Genomic DNA, 16,446 nt, shown 5'->3' on the forward strand with positions numbered 1-16,446 from the left:
AGGCTGCGCTCCTCTGAGAGGAGGAGGTGAAGAGGAGGAGGGGAAGAGGAGGAGGTGAAGAGGAGGAGGAGGAGGTGAAGAGGAGAGGGGAGGTGAAGAGGAGGAGGTAAAGAGGCGGTGAAGAAGAGGAGGTGAAAAGGAGGAGGTGAAGAGGAGGAGGTGAAGAGGAGAGGGAGGTGAAAAGGAGGAGGAGGTGAAGAGGAGGAGGTGAAGAGGAGAGGAGGTGAAAAGGAGGAGGAGGTGAAGAGGAGGAGGAGGTGAAGAGGAGAAGGAGGTGAAAAGGAGGATGAGATGAAGAGGAGGAGGAGGTGAAGAAGAGGAGGAGGTAAAGAGGCGGTGAAGAAGAGGAGGTGAAAAGGAGGAGGTGAAGAGGAGGAGGAGGTGAAGAGGAGAGGGAGGTGAAAAGGAGGAGGAGGTGAAGAGGAGAAGGAGGTGAAGAGGAGGAAGAGGTGACAAAGAGGAGGTAAAGAGGCAGTGAAGAAGAGGAGGAGGTGAAAAGGAGGAGGAGGTGAAGAGGAGGAGGAGGTGAAGAGGAGAAGGAGGTGAAAAGGAGGAGGAGATGAAGAGGAGGAGGAGGTGAAGAAGAAGAGGTGAAGAGGAGGAGGTGAAAAGGAGGAGGACGTGAAGAAGAGGAGGACGTCAAGAAGAGGAGGATGTGAAGAAGAGGAGGTGAAGAAGAGGAGGAGGTGAAGAGGAGAAGGAGGTGAAAAGGAGGAGGAGGTGAAAAGGAGGAGGCGAAGAAGAGGAGGAGGGTGACGAAGAGGAGGAGGTAAAGAGGCGGTGAAGAGGAGGAGGAGGTGAAGAAGAGGAGGTGAAAAGGAGGAGGAGGTGAGAGGAGGAGGAGGTAAAGAGGAGGAGGAGGTGAAGAAGAGGAGGAGGTGAAGAGAGGAGGAGGTGAAGATGAGGAAGAGGTAAAGAGGAGGAGGAGGTGAAGAAGAGGAGGAGGTGAAGAGGAGGTGAAGATGAAGAAGAGGTAAAGAGGAGGAGGAGGTCAAGAGGAGGAGGAGGTGATGCAGAGGAGGTGAAGAAGAGGAGAAGGGAAAGAAGTGAAGAGGAGGAGGAGATGGTGATGAAGAGGAGGTAAAGAGGAGGTGATGAATAGGAGGAAGATTTGAAGAAGAGGATGTGAAAAAGAGGAGGAGGAGGTGAAGAAGAGATGAAGAGAGGAGGATGTTGGAACCCGGCTTTGGGCCTGCTGGTTCCTCCTGGTCCTTTGATCCTGAACTTGGTCGTCTAAAAAAGTTTTACCATTTATTTGAGTTTTTATAGCCAAATGCAATGATCAGCACTGGCCACCAGGTGGCCTCATGCACACCCGTGTTGAACTTCCCGGATGGACGGGGTTCTTCTGGTCCCTCGGCCCAACATTGGGTTGGTCTTTCTCAATTGGACACTTTGGTATTGACGTCTGTTACCAACCGAAATCAGACGTCCTTTATTTGATGAAACTGTGTTTGTTTCGTCTGGAGAAGAACGAGGTAAACTAATGAGTCTGGGATTCTTCAGCCGTTCTTATCTCAAGGACACAGTGACTCCCTACAGGTACTGGATATCATATGACTGGTACAGGTACTGGATATCACGTGACTGGTACAGGTACTGGATATCACGTGACTGGTACAGGTACTGGATATCATATGACTGGTACGAGTACTGTATATCATATAACTGGTACAGGTACTGTATATCATATGACTGGTACAGGTACTGTATATCATATAACTGGTACAAGTACTGTTTATCGCGTGACTGGAACGAGTACTGTATATCACGTGACTGGAACGAGTACTGTATATCGCGTGACTGGTACGAGTACTGTAAATGGTGTGACTGGTACGAGTACTGTATATCACGTGACTGGAACGAGTACTGTATATCGCGTGACTGGTACGAGTACTGTAAATGGTGTGACTGGTACGAGTACTGTATATCGCGTGACTGGTACGAGTACTGTATATCGCGTGACTGGTACGAGTACTGTAGATGATGAAGAAGAAGAGGAGGTGAAGAAGAGCAGGTGATGAAGAGTTGATGCTTCTCTGCTGCAGACTAAACTCTCCATCGTTCCTCCAAAGTGACCTGGAGCTTCTGAGACGCTTCGTTCACTCGTTCATCTGTTTCAAACAGCTTCTGTTCTCCTCCCTTCATTCTCTCTCCTCCCTTCATTCTCTCTCCTCTCTTCATTCTCTCTCCTCCCTTCATTCTCTCTCCTCCCTTCATTCTCTCCTCCCTTCATTCGTTCTCCTCCCTTCATTCACTCTCCTCCCTTCATTCACTCTCCTCCCTTCATTCTCTCCTCCCTTCATTCTCTCTCCTCCCTTCATTCACTCTCCTCCCTTCATTCGCTCTCCTCCCTTCATTCTCTCTCCTCCCTTCATTCTCTCTCTTCCCTTCATTCTCTCTCCTCCCTTCATTCGCTCTCCTCCCTTCATTCACTCTCCTCTCATTCTCTCTCCTCCCTTCATTCTCTCCTACCTTCATTCTCTCTCCTCCCTTCATTCTCTCCTCTCTTCATTCTCTCTCCTCCCTTCATTCTCTCTCCTCCTTCACTCTCTCTCCTCCCTTCATTCGTTCTCCTCCCTTCAATCGTTCTCCTCCCTTCATTCTCTCTCCTCCCTTCATTCTCTCTCCTCCCTTCATTCTCTCCTCCCTTCATTCTCTCTCCTCCCTTCATTCACTCTCCTCCCTTCATTCTCTCTCCTCACTTCATTCACTCTCCTCCCTTCATTCTCTCTCCTCCTTCATTCACTCTCCTCCCTTCATTCTCTCTCCTCCCTTCATTCACTCTCCTCCCTTCATTCTCTCTCCTCCCTTCATTCACTCTCCTCCCTTCATTCGCTCTCCTCCCTTCATTCACTCTCCTCCCTTCATTCTCTCTCCTCACTTCATTCACTCTCCTCCTTCATTCTCTCTCCTCCCTTCATTCACTCTCCTCCCTTCATTCTCTCTCCTCCTTCATTCACTCTCCTCCCTTCATTCTCTCTCCTCCCTTCATTCACTCTCCTCCCTTCATTCGCTCTCCTCCCTTCATTCACCTCTCCTCCCTTCATTCTCTCTCCTCACTTCATTCACTCTCCTCCCTTCATTCTCTCTCCTCCCTTCATTCACTCTCCTCCCTTCATTCTCTCTCCTCCCTTCATTCACTCTCCTCCCTTCATTCGCTCTCCTCCCTTCATTCACTCTCCTCCCTTCATTCTCTCTCTTCCCTTCATTCTCTCTCCTCCCTTCATTCTCTCTCCTCCCTTCATTCTCTCCTCCCTTCATTCACTCTCCTCTCATTCTCTCTCCTCCCTTCATTCACTCTCCTCCCTTCATTCACTCTCCTCTCATTCTCTCTCCTCCCTTCATTCTCTCTCCTCTCATTCTCTCTCCTCCCTTCATTCTCCCTCCTCCCTTCATTCGTTCTCCTCCCTTCATTCTCTCTCCTCCCTTCATTCTCTCTCTCCTCCCTTCATTCTCTCTCCTCCCTTCATTCTCTCTCTCCTCCCTTCATTCTCTCTCCTCCCTTCATTCCTCTCTCCTCCCTTCATTCGTTCTCCTCCCTTCATTCTCTCTCTCCTCCCTTCATTCTCTCTCTCCTCCCTTCATTCTCTCATCACTTCACTTTTTTCTTCTTTTTCTGTTTTTTTCAGTCGAACGTCTTCGTGTCTGAAGTTCGTCTGTTTGTTTGTTTCTAAAGTTTCGTTTGTCTTTCTTTGTCTCTTTTTGGTGGAAATTATTCTGTTGTTTTTTATTCTTAATAGTTAGTATTTTGTTTGTTTTGGGTCTCAGACACACACACACACACACACACGAAAACATAAGCAAGATATGAAAATAACAGAAATATAAATTAGGTTTAATTGGAACAAATATTAAAAAACTTGAAAATCTAATTAAAAAAGTATTTTTTTAATAAAAAAAATGTAAAACAAGCAACTGGAAACTTAAAGAAATTTAAATTCTATTAATGAAAAGAGTGATTTCTAAATAACTTCTAAAGTGTAATGAACAATAAAAAAAACTGTGATACGAATTTAGAAATGAGAAAACTGGAGGTAAGATCAAATGAGTGGCGACGCGGCCGTCATGGCTAACTGTTTTTTTTATTTGCACGTCCAATGAAGTGTTAACAAACCCAACACAGAGGTTAGCATCCAGGTCTACAGCAGGGGGCGCTCACACACACACACTAAAGCTCCGAGGACATGGAGGGGGGGAGGGGCGAACATCTTCACATCTGTACAAATCGACAGCAGAAAGCAGCGCCGCCTGCTGGGCGCTCTGAGAACTCATGGGGGGGGGGGGGGGGGGGGGGGGGGGGGGGGGGGGGGGGGGGGGGGGGGGGGGGGGGTGGGGGGCTGGGGGGGGCAGAGGAGAGCTGTGACAGGACTGAACTAGTGGAAGTCGACTTGTTGGAACCTGATTGAAGAGGATTGTGAAGGTTTATTGTTATTAGCTTGCGCGAGCCGTTTGGAGCGCTCACGATCGTCGCAGGTTTTTTGGGGGGAACGCCTCACTCTCCTGAAGTCTGCACACAATTTCCATCAAATGAGGAGGTGAGGAATGCAGATTGATGGAGTTTGATACAGCGCTATTAGCATTAGCTCCTGCAGTGATGTTAGCGTTGCTCACGACTGTTTTCGTTTTAAACGCTACAATGCAGAAATCAGCCAGCTGTGCTAACACTACAATGCAGAAATTAGCCGGCTGTGCTAACGCTACAATGCAGAAATTAGCCAGCTGTGCTAACACTACAATGCAGAAATTAGCCGGCTGTGCTAATACTACAATGCAGAAATTAGCCGGCTGTGCTAACACTACAATGCAGAAATTAGCCAGCTGTGCTAACACTACAATGCAGAAATTAGCCAGCTGCGCTATCGCTACAATGCAGAAATTAGCCAGCTGTGCTAACACTACAATGCAGAAATTAGCCTATTGTGCTCCCGATCCAAAGCAGCAATTAGCCAGCTGTGCTAACAGTACAATGCAGAAATTAGCCAGCTGTGCCACAGCTGTAACACAGCAAATACAGAGCTGTGCTAACACTCCATTACCGAAAACACTACAATGCTGCCACTTAGAGCCTGAAGGGGGCGGAGCCTCCACCTACTGAAGACAAACAAGGTGAAAACGACGACTCACTGCTGCCCCTAAAGCACGTGGGTGGAATTACTCACATCTACTTCCTGTACATTTAAATGAAGCGCTTAACGTTAAAGGGAGACCTGTTTAAAGAGACAGGCTGCCAGACAGGAGTCCTACCCCTGTTGGTTACTGCGGGGCAGCAGTGACTCGCTGCACCACCTGGTGGCACAACGTGGGATCACTGGGCAGAGGAGATTTTGGTTAGCCCGTTAGCTTGCTAGCTTTTGTGCAACACTGGAATGAATTCAGGCTAAAATATTACAAATAGTCCTAAATGTTGTGATGTTGTCGCTCTACCAGGTGCTTATATACTCTTAACTCATGATACTTTACAGTATTTTCTTTACGTTTCACTCCTCAAACGAACGACGGGACAAGTTTACAGGCTGAAATGTTTCAAAAAGACGGATATATCTTAAAAAGACACCACAGCTTCCCTCTGCTCCAGAGGAGGGGGTCAAGGTCCTGTCGGCGGGGGGGGGGGGGGGGGGGGGAGTTGGAAGTGTGTTGCCCCCCTTTCTAAGACCCAGCGGTTCCTCTCAGCAGCAGTTTGTCGGGGGGTCCTACAGAGGGAGGGGGGGTGGGGGGTGGGTTGGGGGGGGTGGGGGGTGGGTTGGGGGGGGTGGGTTCAGGGGTCTATTCACACGGATGCAGAGCTGCAGCTTTTTCTTCACATGTCGGAGTTTCAGCTGAAAACGACGTCGGCAGCTCGTTTTTCTCTTTTCAGACGGACATGCGATGAAGTGCATGACGGGGGGGGGGGGGGTCTTCTTCTTCTTTAATGTCTTTTATGTTATTCTTTTTAATCGTAAGTCTTTTTGGAGAGTTCCTCCCCCCGGAAATGGACTTTTTATGTATTTTCTATTTGAAAAACGGCTCGTTTTCTTTTTGCTTCTTAAGATTCTTCTTACACTTGCAAATGTGGTGAAATAACAGAGACAGAGAGTTTAACTATGATCACAACAGAGGGTGTGTGTGTGTGTGTGTGTGTGTGTGTGTGTGTGTGTGTGTGTGTGTGTGTGTGTACAGGTGCGTGTCAAAAAATGAGATTATCATAGAAAAGTTCATTGTTTCCTATGTTATTTCTGCTCTCAGAGAGTTCTTAGTTGTAATAATTACGACATCTGGCTAAAAAATAATAATAATTGGATTGTAAGTAATATTTTTAATATTTACATTTTGTGTTTATGATTTTTATGACCTACAAGCTAAAATCATGAAGAATAAAAGCAAAATAACAGGCTGAAAAGTTTCATTATGTGTCATTTTCACTTATAAATGATGGAAAATGTCTGATGTCTTGAGACGCACCTGTGTGTGTGTGTGTGTGTGTGTGTGTGTGTGTGTGTGTGTGTGTGTGTGTGTGTGTGTGTGTGTGTGTGTGTGTGTGTGTGTGTGTGTGTGTGTGTGTGCTGTACACTCAGTCTGTATTTCCCAGTGTTGTTTCACTGGTGGAGTCCCAGCTGCTGTTGTTGTTTTTCCTCGGCGCTCCTCCTCCTCCTCCTCCTCTTCCTCCTCTTCCTCAGTACTCGCTCAGGTTGTGCCATTTGGAGATCTGCCGGCGGGGGTTCTCGCAGACCTCTCTCCAGTGGGAGGCGCCGGAGGGGGCGGGGCTGTGCAGGCCCAGCAGCAGGCGGCCCAGAACCTCGTTCTTGGTGGTGCGGTCGAAGTCGACCACCAGGAACTCCACCGAGATCTCGGGCAGCAGCTCCGGCGGGATGTCGTAGATGAAGGACTCGTTGAAGACCGGGTTCAGAGTGCACTTCTTCACGTGGGTCTTCTTCTTGGCGATGCGTTTGCGTCCGTAGAAGACGTTGACCTTCACATAAGGGTCTGGAGAGGAGGAGGAGGGAGAGGAAACAATGTTCAGTCAGAGCGATGAGGGTAGGAGCCCAAAAAGAGAGAGGACAAAAGGAAGGACAGAACAGAGGACAGAAAGGACAGGAGTGGAAACTGAAGAGAGAAAGAAGACAAAGGAGGAGAGAGAAACCAGGAGGAAGCAGAAAAGAAAGAGGAAGGAGGAGGGAGATGATGTAGGAGGAGAACAAGTACAAAAGGAAGGACAGGAAGGAGGAGAAGACAGAATGGAACAGGACAGAAAGGAGGACAGAAAGAAGATTGAGACTGAAAGAGGGGAGAAAGGAGGACAGGAGAAGAAAAGAAAGGTGTTTGAGGAGGAAAGATAGTGATGTTGACCAAGAGAGAAAAAGACAGGAAGACAAAAGGAAGAAGGTATGAGTGGCAGGAAAGAGAAGAGAAAGGAAAGAAGGTGGAGAAAGTAAATCGAAAAGAAGTGCGATAGAGGGAAGAAACAAAATGTAAAGTGACAGAAAGGAAGGAATTAAAGATATGAGGGAAACGAGAACGAAACAAAAAAGGAAAGAAATATAGAGAAGGAGAACAAAGAAAGACGAAAAGAGAAAGGGTGTCAAAAAAGAAAGGAGGACACAAAGAATGAAGGAAAGAAAGAAAGAAAAAAGAAGAGAAAAAAACAGAAGGAAGGAGGAGAGAAAGAGGAAGGAGAGAAAAGAAGATGGAGGAGAGAAAAAGGATGAAGGAGAAGTGGAAGAGGAGGATGGAGAAGAGGAAGAAGAGGAGGAGGATGAAGGAGGGAAGAGAAGATGACGGAGAGGTAGAGGAGAATGGAGGAGAAGAGGAAGAGGGAGGAGAGAAGACTCACTGGCCGACAGTCCAGTGATGTCCATCTTGGGCAGGTGGCGAGCCTTCAGGACGACGACGCTGAGGCGGTGAGACACCGGCTGGTAGGACAGAGACGCCAGCAGCTCGCCGTGACTCTCACACTGAGGACGACAACAGGAAGTGAGGCAAGCAAACAGGAAGTGGACACAGACGTGTCCGGGACCAGGGCGGGCCGCTGGCTCACCTGCATGTTTCTCTTGGTGACCTGCTGGCTCAGGTGGACTCGGCCCGTGCTCGGGTCCACGCCCTTCAGCGGCACCACCGCCTCGCCGATCACGTCGTCTCGGGCGAAGCGGTCGAAGCTCAGGACCAGGAAGTGCAGCGTGAGCTCGGGCAGCGAGCTGTACGCCACACCGTAAAAGGTGAAGGTCTCGTCGAACAGCGGGTCCAGCGTCTTCCTCAGCACGCGGGTCTTGACGCGGTGCTTCTTCTCCGGCAGGATGGTCATCTTCACGTAGGGGTCCGAACTGCCCGCCTGCTCGTCCATGGCAGGTAGGCCCCGGGCGCCGACAATGGTGACCACCAGGGCCTTCTTGGGGAAGTTGTAGTCAACGGTGAGGCTGACGGAGCCCAGGCTGGGCTCGGGTTCGGGGTCCGACGAGGCGGGCGTGAAGGGGGACGCGGTCTTGCTGCTGGTCTGGCTGCTGCTGGCCGAGCTGCTGTCCAAGCAGCAGTAGTCGGCACGCACCGGCAGCGCTCGCTCCATCCGGGCCTGGCTGTGGGCGGGGCCCGACCCGGCGGGCGGGACCAGGTGGCTCATCTGCAGCTGACCCGGGACGTCCAGGATGTTGTTCTCGGCGTCCACGAGCACCATGCCCCGCGCGCCGGCGCCGCCCCGCTCGCCGTCGCGCTCAGAGCGGTCGGCGCGTCGGATGCCGCGGACAATGCGCTTGCTGCCGCTGAGGGATTCTGGGTAAATGCTGATGCCCTTCAGCATGTGGATGAACTTGTAGGGCGGGTCTTCAGCGTCGCAGTAGCGGTCGCCGTGCAGCTTGTAGCGTCCAGATATGCGAAGGTAACGGCGCTGGCAGAAGGACCAGAGCAGGATCAGAACCACCACCACCAAAACCAGGACGCCGGCGCCCAGGAAGCCCGCCAACACCGGAGACATGGCTGAAAGCAGCAGGCGGACACGGTGAGGGTTAAAGGACTGAACAACGACAGCCGAGAGCCAAAATAAACCAAAATAAACCTCCAGCATGAATTTAGTTTGAGAAAGATTAAAATCTCAGGCCCCGTTTACACGACAACGTTTTCAAATGGACGTAAAACTGTCGTTGAATTTTGGGTGTGTTTACAGGATGAACCCGTCACCGTAACAACAATCCAACGTGGTGGTCTGTCCACTAGAATGTCAGTGTTCTCCCATTGTTCTCAGCTGCATGTGTGTGTGCGTTCAGTACTAAAACTAACAACAGCGCCAACTAGTGGCCCAACATGCTAACTGAATCGTTCTCAACTTGTTGGTTTCTGTGTGAACGGCCATCGTTTTGAAAACGTTGTCGTCTAAACGCGAAACCTTTCTTAAACAAAAACGCAAAACTGATGCGTTTTAACTCAAAACGTTGTCGTGGAAACGGGTCTTAAGGCGAGGAATATTCATTCATAGAGGACGATTCAGACACAAGGCAATTCACAGTGCTTCACATACAAACCAAATAAATACATCCATTAAATGTTTCATTAATTCATTAAACCATCAGGAGACAAAATACACTGGGATCAGACTGAGAGCAAGAGAAAAGATTAAGAGAATACTTTAGTCACAGAGTTCTCATTTACACTAGTGTTACACTACACTTACAATTTATAACGTGCCGGACAAAGTCTTTTAATTCCTGTAGCCTTCCTACGTTAAGTGTGGCTGTTTCAGCAGCAAGGACAAGAATGACCTGATGCTTTCGTTTGGAATAACCTAGTATCTCCTTTTACCAAAGTGGCAGTGTGTGAATCTCTCCTGGTGTCTTTCTGAGAGGACGTCTGGGAGACAGGAAGTACAGAGAAGTTGAGCTAACGATGTTAGCACACCAGGCTAACAAGTGGGAGAGAAATCAATACGCTGCCAGAAAACATCAAATTGCATTATTTAAGGGAATTGATTTTTCTTTCACCGCCGAGTCAAGCTGAGATGGATGGTGCAGCGTCCGGCTCACTTTTTATTAACAATGTAGGACGGAGCGCTGAGGGAACGTGGCGGCGTGCACGAGGTGACGGTGCACAGCGGTGACGGTGCACAGCGGTGACGGTGCACAGCGGTGACGGTGCACAGCGGTGACGGTGCACAGTGGCGGCTTCATTCGAAGGTGGACGAGGTCAAATGTAGGTAACGTGACTTTTAATGACGAAGAGCTGCAGCCGCTGCTGAGTTTAATCTGCTGGACGAACTGGATGAGGATGAGGATGAGGATGAGGAGGGCTTTGTTAGGCTCGTACAGACGATCATTGTTCCATGAAGCTTCGCTGAAGCCAGGCACGCACGCACACACACACACACACACACACACACACACACACACACACACACACACACACACACACACACACACACACACACACACACACACACACACACACACACACACACACACACACACACACACAAGCTGTAACTACCATTTCTCTCATGTAAACTAACCTAAACCTAATCTTAACTGTAATCTGGTGCCTTTTCATTCACTCGACCTGCTGCAGATTAACTCTGAACTCAACCAGACGTTAACTGACCTGAGTAACCTGAGTATTACTTACCAGGAGGGAAGTTAAACACTCAAACCAACATCGTACGACAATCCTCTGATCAGTTGTTAGTGCAGCTAAATGTGCAATCTACAGCTAATAATGTCTCATATATAAACAGGATGTCACTCCTGGGATTATTATTATTTCATGATGAGCAGCGGAAGTCATCGTGTTCATTCATTGAGGATCAGGAATGACTGAGTGAGTCGGCAGAGGAAAATTCTTCAGTTTCCAAACGTTTACCGAGGAAAAACAATGAGAGCAAAACTATTTCAACTACTTCCTCAAAGAAAAGAAACCTTTCAGAGAAGAAGAATATGAAGTGTTGTGATTTCTTAGTTTCTTGTGAGATTTAAAAAGTACCTCAGAGATTTCACCTTCATCACTTTATCTTATATTGCCTTCGGTTATTAACCCCCCACTGAGAGAGAACGTGAGCCGGGAGCAGAACCGCCGTTAGAGCGCTGAGTTTCACCCTGCTGACGATGTGTTGTTGCCACAGTAAAGCTCTCTGTCTGCTGGACCCCAAACATCGTCAGGAACTTGAGGTCAGAACTGACAGACACATGCCAATGAGTTTTCTCTGCAGGATAACGGGCGTCACTCTGCGTGATCGAATGACGAGTTCAGCAACTGGAAGAGACTCAGGCCCCGCCCACATGACCACGCCGGTTCATGTCACCATGGTGTTTGTCTGATCACCCACACGGCACAGCGTTTTATTGAAAACGGATTCCGGAGTGGAGAAATTAGCAAAAAGCCGCCTCAACTTTGACGTATGGACGGACAAGACGCACGATGGCTGGAGGAAGGTGCAGGGGACAGAGACGCCACAACCCCATACGGACTAAGCGATGAAGACGGACGGTCTTCTGTTACCAACAGAACCTCCACTGAGCTGTTCACAGCTCCGCTGCAGGAGGTCAAAATGGTAAGAAAAAGAGGTTCATGACGAAAAGTAACATCTAAAACCTCTCGGTCTTCCTCCACTTCCTGATCATGAGGTAAACTAAACTCGGGCTGGAACTTTAAAGGTCCATCTAGACTAAATCTAAAGGCAGATGGAGCTTCTGTCCATCTTCTGTCTTCATTTCGGCTGCTATATATATTAATGTCTCGACTGGTTTCGACGGTGGCGTCGCAGGAAACTACGACCTACGTAAGTGACATCAGTGTACGCCGTGTTCTTGTTTAAGGGACGGCGCCGGTCTGAGTTATACAGTCTTTAAAACTTTCCAAAGAGACGGAATAGAACATGGACGTGGTGCTTGGGCGTCTGCGGAGACACTGAGTGTGACAGCAGTCGGAGCAGAGGATCCGACTGCTGTCACAATCACTTGTTTTAAATCAGGACTAAAAACATTTTATTAGCACAGGCTTTCGAATAAACAATAGATTTAATTTACCGTATTAAATGTATCTAATAAACCTCTTACCTTATTGAATGTGCTTTTTTTGGTGTTTTTAAATCCCCTGAACTGACCACAACCACTGACAAATTCCAAATTCAAATATTCACTTTTGTCACAATTATAATTTAATCATAAACGTGCCAGAGAAAGTAGAATAATACTTGGGTTTCATGTAGTTAATACACGGGTTAAGCTCTTTGTACTAAACGAAAGAATTAGGCAGTTTTACTGTTTGTACTTAACATAAGAAACTACATTCCAAGTATTATTTACCTTGTTTTAAATCCTTGTACCCCTACGAAGGAAGGGGAGCAGAGACTGGAGTCATCACAGCTTCTGATCGTCCTCTGGCTGGTTCATGCTCCTAGTAAAGCTTCATTATTTGTTTTAATTTATTTTATTTCATTTCTGTTAAAGCTTCAATGTATTTCTTTTATTAATATATTCCTTTATTTAATTTGTAAAGCACTGTGAATTGCCCTGTTTGAATGGTGATCTATAAATACATTTGTCTTGCCTTTCAACATGTCTTCAGCTGGACATCAGGACAAAGAAGCTCTCGAAACATTTGGAAGGACAGTTTGTCTTCTACATCACACTGCCCCCTACTGGAGGTGTTATTTAGCAACCACGCCAGCATCAGGGACATTTAAAAAAAACTAAACAATTTTTGCGTGTGAAAGGAGGTAAGACAGGCCTCGTGGAGTCCAGATGAATTATTTACAGAAAAACTGTTCACTGGCTGCATCTGAGGAAATTCCTCATGAGTGTCTGTCCTCGCCTGGTTTGTATTTTAAACTCAATGCTAACATGTAGCCACCATGCTACATGCACACACACACACACACACACACACACACACACACACACACACACACACACACACACACACACACACACACACACACACACACACCCTGAAAAACGTGTAAAATGTGCAGAGGACTTTAATTCATTCATTTACACACACGATGAGGTCATGTTTTGGAAAGAGCTGAAAGAGCTTGCTGCCTAGCAACACTCTCTCTCTCTCTCTCTCTCTCTCTCTCTCTCTCACACTCTCTCTCTCTCTCACACACACACACACACACACACAAACACACACACACACACACTGACTTGCTGTAGAAACTACATTAATGTTAAAAACATATTTTAAAGTTCTTTCAGGACTTTAAAGTTGCATCAAAACAACATCTGAACTCATTTGAATTATTTTACTGAATAAAAATCTGAACTTCAGTTTCAAACCAGCAAATATTGTATATTTTCTTAATCTAATCTAATTTAACATATTTGACCTCTAATACAATTTTCATTTTAAAATGTCAAAGTGCCACAAACACATTAAAAAAGAAGCAACACAAACACGTAAAATTACAATTTGAAATTATATATAAAAACATATTGCATCAAGACAGAGCTAATTCATTTAATCCATACAAAATAATGATTTATCTATATTGTATTTACATTCTTCTGAAGTTTGAAGTCTCTGAAAACTAAAATACAAATTTTAACTATTTCTATATAATCAGAAATATACTATATTGTAAATGATAAAATTACCAAAAATAACACCTGTCAATGTTTGTGATCGTTTATTTAATCATTAAATTTATTTTAATAATTTTGAAAATGAATATTCTGAAGAAAGTGAGAGAAACACGAAAACTAAAAATATTATGTTATATAAATAATAGCCATGATAGATTCGATTCGATTAGATTCGATTATCTATATAAGCACTTTTAAAGCAACATGATTTTTCTTCTTAATCACATTTTTGTCTTTCTAATGTTACTGATGAAGATGACGATGATGAGGGGATTTGTGAGGATTTTAATGGATTTCTGTTCTTTAAAACTCATTTTTATTGTCATAAAATCGTTTTGTGTCGCTGGTTCAGACATGACGTCAACTGATACACACCCCGACTGGCACGCGCACGCAGGACCGCGCGCACGCTCTGTAAGGATAAGGATGATGATGATGATGATGATGATGATGTTATTTTCTGCGTTTCTTTTATTTTTTTTCACGCGTGTTTAAGTCGTAACGCAGCCAACAGCGCGCGCGCCCGGCTCCTGTGTGCGCATGCACGTCAGTCACGGCCCATGAGACGACAGATGTAAATGTCTCGGTTGATACGAGGATATTTTGTTGGTGGTTGATTCCCGGGCTCCGCCTCGCGCTGCTCGTTCAGATGTGGTGAAATGTTTGTTCGGAGCTTTTTAAAGATGGAGGAGGAGAGCAAAGCCGAGGTGCCGGCCGCGGGCCGCACAGCAGGATGACACAGGACATTTCACACGGTGACGCACCGGAGCGGCTGGCCGGTACAGGGTGGACGGTCCCCGGGTTCGGGCCCGGGGCCTGGTACTCACCGTAGGCGGGTCCCAATTCGATGATGTCCGCCATTTTGTTGTGTCGGGGCGGCGGGACGCGGTACGGGAGGAGAGCGCAGAGACACCGACTGATTCTCACTGATCACCGGGGAACAGCCGCTGCTCCGGCGGGGGAAGCCTTCATATGTCCACGGTTAACGGGGACTGGGCCGTGGTGCCGCTCGCTGCGTCGCTCTGAGTCTGCGGCGCTCCGCGCGCACTGATGCTGCTGCTGCTGCTGATGATGCGCCGGGATGCAGCGCGCATGCGCACCGGAGCGCAGCGCGAGGAGGAGTCACTCTGTGCACCATCCGCACCTGCATACACAAGAAAAGCATTACTATTATTATTATTATTATTATTATTATTATTATTATTATTATTGTTGTTGTTAGTGTTCGTGTTATTATGATTACTACTACAATATAATAATAATAATAATAATAATAATAATAATAATAATAATAATAATAAACAGCTGCACATCTGAAGCCTGTACTCCGGTTTGGTATCCAGATATCATATCTGTCCCTTATCTGGATTGACAAATGTAGACGTTCACAATCCCTGCTAAGTCTTACTGGAAGCACATTAACAACTTGTGAATTGAACCCAAGGTTTTCCAGTCTTGATCAGTGCGCATTCACATAAAAGAGGCGGAGTTTGAAGCATCTCGCCAATCACAAACCCTGCAGAGCAGCTTTCTTTACCACCAAAGAGCAAACGATTATTCTACGAAAATATGAAGAATTCTATGACATCATCCAGGCGAAAAGCAACACTGCTACAGCTTCCAAAGCAGGAAGAAATGAGGCCGAAAATATCTGACTCTGTTAACGTGTAACTTCGTGAGATCACACGATATTAATTCATCGGACAATATAAACAGGTACGGCACTGTGATCCCTCAGTTTCACTTCATGGGGCAGAGCTTCCTCAGTGCTCTTCCTTTAGTTTATATTTTCCATTGAGTTATTTCGAGGCTCCCCAACGCGTGTGAGGCTCCGCCCCCTGTGTGAGCGCATTTTGTGTTATATTATCAATATTAATTCCTCACCATCCACTTGTTTTGAGGCCCAGTTTTCTCCGTGTGAGTGTGTTTTGTGTCGGAATATTAATTCATCACTGTGACGACAGGAGTTGTTCTGGTTCCATAAATTCATGTTTCTGCAGTTAAGTTAGCAAGAGCATTTGTTATTAAGCTTATTATTCCAGATCAACCCTCGTGGAGCCAAACAGACTTGGAACAAGTCAAGAACAAATACGTCCTTCAAAGCTCGGTGACCAGGATTTATTTGATTATGTCAAAAATATTGTTCTGAAAACTTTTTCTCCACTCAGCTCTGAACCTGTGTTGTATTTTGTTCCTTATAAATAAAGTTGAATTGAACTGAAACAGCACACCAATCAGGATTATTTAAGAATGGACAGGTCATTTTCCAAGTGATGTGATTGGTCATGAGGCGGAGCTCTGACCTCTTATAGAGAACATAACCTGGTCCGTAGCAGTCTGTGTGTGTGTGTGTGTGTGTGTGTGTGTGTGTGTGTGTGTGTGTGTGTGTGTGTGTGTGTGTGTGTGTGTGTGTGTGTGTGTGTGTGTGTGTGTTTTGGAAAGTCTGTTAACATTTACATAACAACTGAGATAATTGAAATATAACATTAAAATATAGGAACAAATATAAAACATGAAAAGTTTGGTATGAAAACAAAGTAAAAAATTTATCTTTTTCTCCATTGAATAAAAATTATGTTTGTGCTTCCCAGAAAATTTATCAGAGTGGGACATCTTCTGATGGACTTCCGGTTCACTGCCTCCGAGGAAGTGGCAGTCCCGCCCCCATGTGACGTCACGGACATTAGGTAATAAACGGGAAATGTGTTTATATGTGCATGAAGAAGATTTTACACCAAACGTCCAGAGAGGAAGGAGCAGAAAAACATCCAGGGGAGCATTTCCACACAGTTCTCTGCACCAGGTTTCATTCAAATCGCGGCTATATGTTGAGATTTCAGTCATTTTCTGTAGTTTGTGACAATTTCATTTTCAACACGTATGCTCTCAGCCACCACTTAGAAAAACT

General features: G+C 46.4%; 1 protein-coding gene across 1 annotated transcript; it reads right to left on the bottom strand.

The window, feature by feature from the left end:
* Positions 1 to 5,934: 5,934 nt before the first annotated feature.
* On the bottom strand, positions 5,935 to 14,628 carry LOC308115151 (synaptotagmin-11-like). The gene is made up of 4 exons (XM_080472520.1): positions 14,366 to 14,628; positions 8,015 to 8,943; positions 7,811 to 7,931; positions 5,935 to 6,963 (listed from the first exon to the last, which is right to left on the bottom strand). Exons 1-4 carry the CDS (start codon positions 14,397 to 14,399, stop codon positions 6,653 to 6,655), a joined length of 1,395 nt encoding a protein of 464 aa, XP_080328646.1. The 5' UTR covers positions 14,400 to 14,628; the 3' UTR covers positions 5,935 to 6,652.
* Positions 14,629 to 16,446: the final 1,818 nt, after the last annotated feature.

Source organism: Lipophrys pholis (assembly GCF_963383615.2).
Source record: "Lipophrys pholis genome assembly, chromosome: 9".
Taxonomy (NCBI): domain Eukaryota; kingdom Metazoa; phylum Chordata; class Actinopteri; order Blenniiformes; family Blenniidae; genus Lipophrys; species Lipophrys pholis.